General features: G+C 37.3%; 1 protein-coding gene across 1 annotated transcript in view; it reads left to right on the plus strand.

The window, feature by feature from the left end:
* The first annotated feature begins 663 nt into the window (after window positions 1-663).
* Window positions 664-3902, plus strand: part of LOC107735815 (uncharacterized) — a 7933-nt gene continuing 4694 nt past the window's right edge. The window contains exon 1 of the mRNA XM_016547418.1: window positions 664-741. Within this exon, the coding sequence (XP_016402904.1) occupies window positions 664-741 (78 nt within the window). The remainder of the gene's footprint in view (window positions 742-3902) is intronic.

The raw sequence follows: 3902 nt of genomic DNA on the forward strand, positions 1-3902 counted from the left end.
CCCAGCTTACCATCACGTGACTCCCCACAATCGTGTTTTCTGATCCTCAATGGTAGCTGGGGATCGGGAGCCCTTCCTGGGCTTAGCTGGGGATCGGGAGCCCTTCCTGGGCTTACCACATTCACGTTGAGCTGCCTTGACTGGGGAACTGCCAGCTGCCTTGGGTGAGCCGCGGACGGCGGCGAACTGGTTCTGGCTCGGGACCGGACACTCCCCAGACACCTTCTCTCCAACCCAGTCCAGTGGTGTCTGGGAGGTCCAAGGGGCGATGGGAGTTGGCTCCAAGCCAGAACAGATGGTTGAGGGTGGCGTCATCCATCGTCGTCACCGCGGCGAACTTGCAAAACTCCCCGGCGTACTCGTAGAAGGGGAGATCCCGGAGAGCGAGGACTGAGAAACACGCAGCCGATTGCATGCCATGGGCAGAACTCATCCTGCCGAATCTGTGTTGGTCCGATCTTCTGTTACGGAAGGAGACTCACACAGAGGATTAGAAAACACAATGGTGGTTTATTTTCAGCAGGTGAAGTAGATGTAATGGATAGGCGAGTATAAATCCAATATTAAAGTATTGAGTAGATGAAGAGTGTAACACCGTTACTGGACTTCCAGGAGATCGTAGAAGGGTGACAGAGGACAGCACACACCTCAATGAGGGGGTCGATGGGAATCCACGGAGCCGATGACAGGAGCAGACTAAGGAGAGGAACACAGGAGAACACACTGGAGGAAACACAGGAGGTAAGTTCAACGAGTAGGGAATACTTTGACTGAATCTCACGGATGTCGAGAGAGAGACTGAGTCCACTTCGAATCAAACGAGATCGGACACTGGAGTGAAGTGAGGTGTGTGCTTTTGAAGGGTGGCTGATGATGACTGCAGATTAGTGACAGGTGCGTGTGATCATTATTCAGGTGCAGGTGTTTGCTGTGATTGGGAGGTGGCTGAGTCTGGCCAATCTGTGACAGACATGTGGTCCTGCAATAAAATGTATGTTGAAATGTATGTTGTTTCTAATCCACACAATGAAAAACTGTGTTGTCAGGTAACTTAAAGATTAATAACATCTAAAACTTTTTTTTTCAAGTATAAAGCTAGCTTGGGTATGAGCAATGACTAATGTCCATTTCTTCTTTATTTATATTATTTTTTTACTATTGTTATTTTTCTATATGATTCAACCGATGTCAACCGGTTTAGAACTATCTCCTAAAAATGATTAATCATTTTTTCATCCTTTTGCCTTACCTTTCAAAATGTAATTATATGTTTGTGTTGTATAATAAAGCAATTCTACAGCAAGCAATACTATCCATTAACTCATCCATGACATTTCATTTTGAATTTTTCTAGGCAGCTCAGATAATGCAGACATCGAGTCTCAGAATCATCTGAAGATTGTTCAAGCTGGACACAGTGTTAACTTCATCTGTATTTTTCCAAAAGAGTCAAGAACCACTGTTGCTTGGGTCAAACAAAGAGCTGGAGAGAAAACCTTTTGATTGCTTCATCATATCAAGCATTAGCTGTTGTGTTTGAAAATGACTTTGAAATTACTTTAATTTTTAATTAAGCTTTTCAGACACCTTGGAATATAATTGCTCTGGTTGTAGGAACTTTAAACTGTTTATCAGTGATTGTGATCATATTTCTGGGCACACAATTGTGCATGCAGTGATGAAAAGGTAGGAATTACTGCATAACATTTCTCTAATATGTGAGCAAATCAACATTCTTCAATGACAGTGCAGTTATGTGTTCCAATTCTTATTGTTATTTAAGATGGGACTCAGAATATTCAGATTGGTCACTTAAAGGTAAGCAGGGAAAATATTTCATGTGTTTTTATACCATATGTTGCCTATGTAATTCAATATAAATGCCCAGTCTTTATAGGCAATATATTTGACTCATATATATCATAATTGTTCTAGGATGAAGACAGCCATGCTTTTAATTATGCTGCTTTGAGCTTTCAACAAAAGTCCAGCGCCCCTAGAAGACCCAGAGAAAAATATACAAGATAATTCAATATATGTACATGAGAAATCGATACATTTTGCTAAAAATAAATTCTTAGTTGTTCACAAAAAAGTGCTTTAATTGATAAAACCAACAGACATTTTAATCTCTTAATTACACTCAAAAAAAACAAAGACTATTGGAGTACTATAGTAGTAAAATAATGTTTCAGTTTTTCTACTTCAAAATTTCACATTTAATTCAGTGTGTTACTGGCTGTTTCTTTGTAATTAATTGTGAAATTTACTAGCAATTTCCTGAATTGAGTGAAAATTATTTCTAGACAAAAATTTTAAATGTAAATTAAATTATTCTGTCAAATAAACTGAACTGATTGACGTAATTTTAAGCGACCCTTATGGACCCTTGTTTGTTGGATTTTTGCATCAACGTGTTTTACTAGATTTAAGGATCTGCACATGCTAACATATATCAATTTTAGATTGACTGATTTGTTGAAAAAGACTGAAGTTGAGAAGAGCTAGAGAAGGTGAAATCCCTGTCCGTGGCACTGAAATGTGACAATTGTGACCACGCATTATTTTCTAGTTAAGCAGACTCCTGCTATAATAAGGTAGTTGGACTACATTGTACCACTGCACTACCACATACTGATGACGTTTACTCATGACAACTACATTAATTAATGTCAGTATACAGTGGGTACGGAAAGTATTCAGACCCCCTTAAATTTTTCACTCTTTGTTATATTGCACCATGTGTCTAGAATGTAGTGTAAGCAATATTTTCACATGAACATTAAAGAGAATGTTGCAGAAGTATATTTATTGACCTATAGGGTGATACCCTTGTGGTCCATGAATCAAAAACAAAATAGATAATGTATCAACTTACATGTAATGATTAAAAGAAATAAACATAAATACATAATCAATCATATCTGGGACAGCATTAGTCTGCATCATGTTTTTAAAGAGTTAAAAAAATTGATGCTGCCCAGTATTATCGATAAATGTCTCATGAGGCCCCTCTAGTGGACACCTGTGACAAAACTTTATCATAAGACCAAAATATGAGGCTGAGGCCTGTACTACAATCAACTGAAGGTATTAGAAAATTCCACATTTATGCTAAAATGTTAAATCCTGATGTTAAAATCCTAACTTACTCAAATTACTGTCAGGTTTAAGAGAGTGTTTTTAAGGTATGTCTCTTATGGACAAAAAGTATGTCCTCTTTGACCACAGCTAAAAACTGAAACATTTAAGGTTACTGCTATTTCCATTTATTGTTTTATTTTATTGCTTCCATTTTCCTAAATGAAAATGTTCAAATTTTATGTTTATATTATATTTTTATGTTTATATTTTATTAAAGTTAATAAAGCATGTTCATTTAAATACACAGCATAGTAAAATGGAAAATAACTTTGTGTCCTGTTAAATGCACACATTGTAACTTGTAAGCCGAGCTGAGCATATAAGGTGTTTGTAGTGTTAAAATAAACTGTTACTATTTATACGATGTGTTTGTCACCCAGCAGTAACCATTGATAGGTAATTTATTCCTTTACTAATGCAAGGTGAATTAATTACTGAGAAAGGTGCATGTGTGGTTTTTGATTCAGAGAGCAGTATGAAACACATCAGTGGGTCAGTCCTGTGGTTGGAAAATGCTCAAACCACACTGTGCACAATCATGCATGCAAACGTACGCATACAGAAGCACAAAGGTTCACAATAACCTCTTGCAAGTAAAATAGTTAATGGGGTCATATGATGTTGCTAAAAAGAACATTATTTTGTGTATTTGGTGTAATGAAATGTGTTTATGCGGTTTAAGGTTCAAAAAACATTATTTTCCACATACTGTACATTATTGTTTCTCCTCTATGCCACGCCTTTCTGAAACGCGTCGA

This window comes from Sinocyclocheilus rhinocerous, unplaced genomic scaffold, assembly GCF_001515625.1.
Source record: "Sinocyclocheilus rhinocerous isolate Xijiao unplaced genomic scaffold, SAMN03320098_v1.1 scaffold7605, whole genome shotgun sequence".
Taxonomy (NCBI): domain Eukaryota; kingdom Metazoa; phylum Chordata; class Actinopteri; order Cypriniformes; family Cyprinidae; genus Sinocyclocheilus; species Sinocyclocheilus rhinocerous.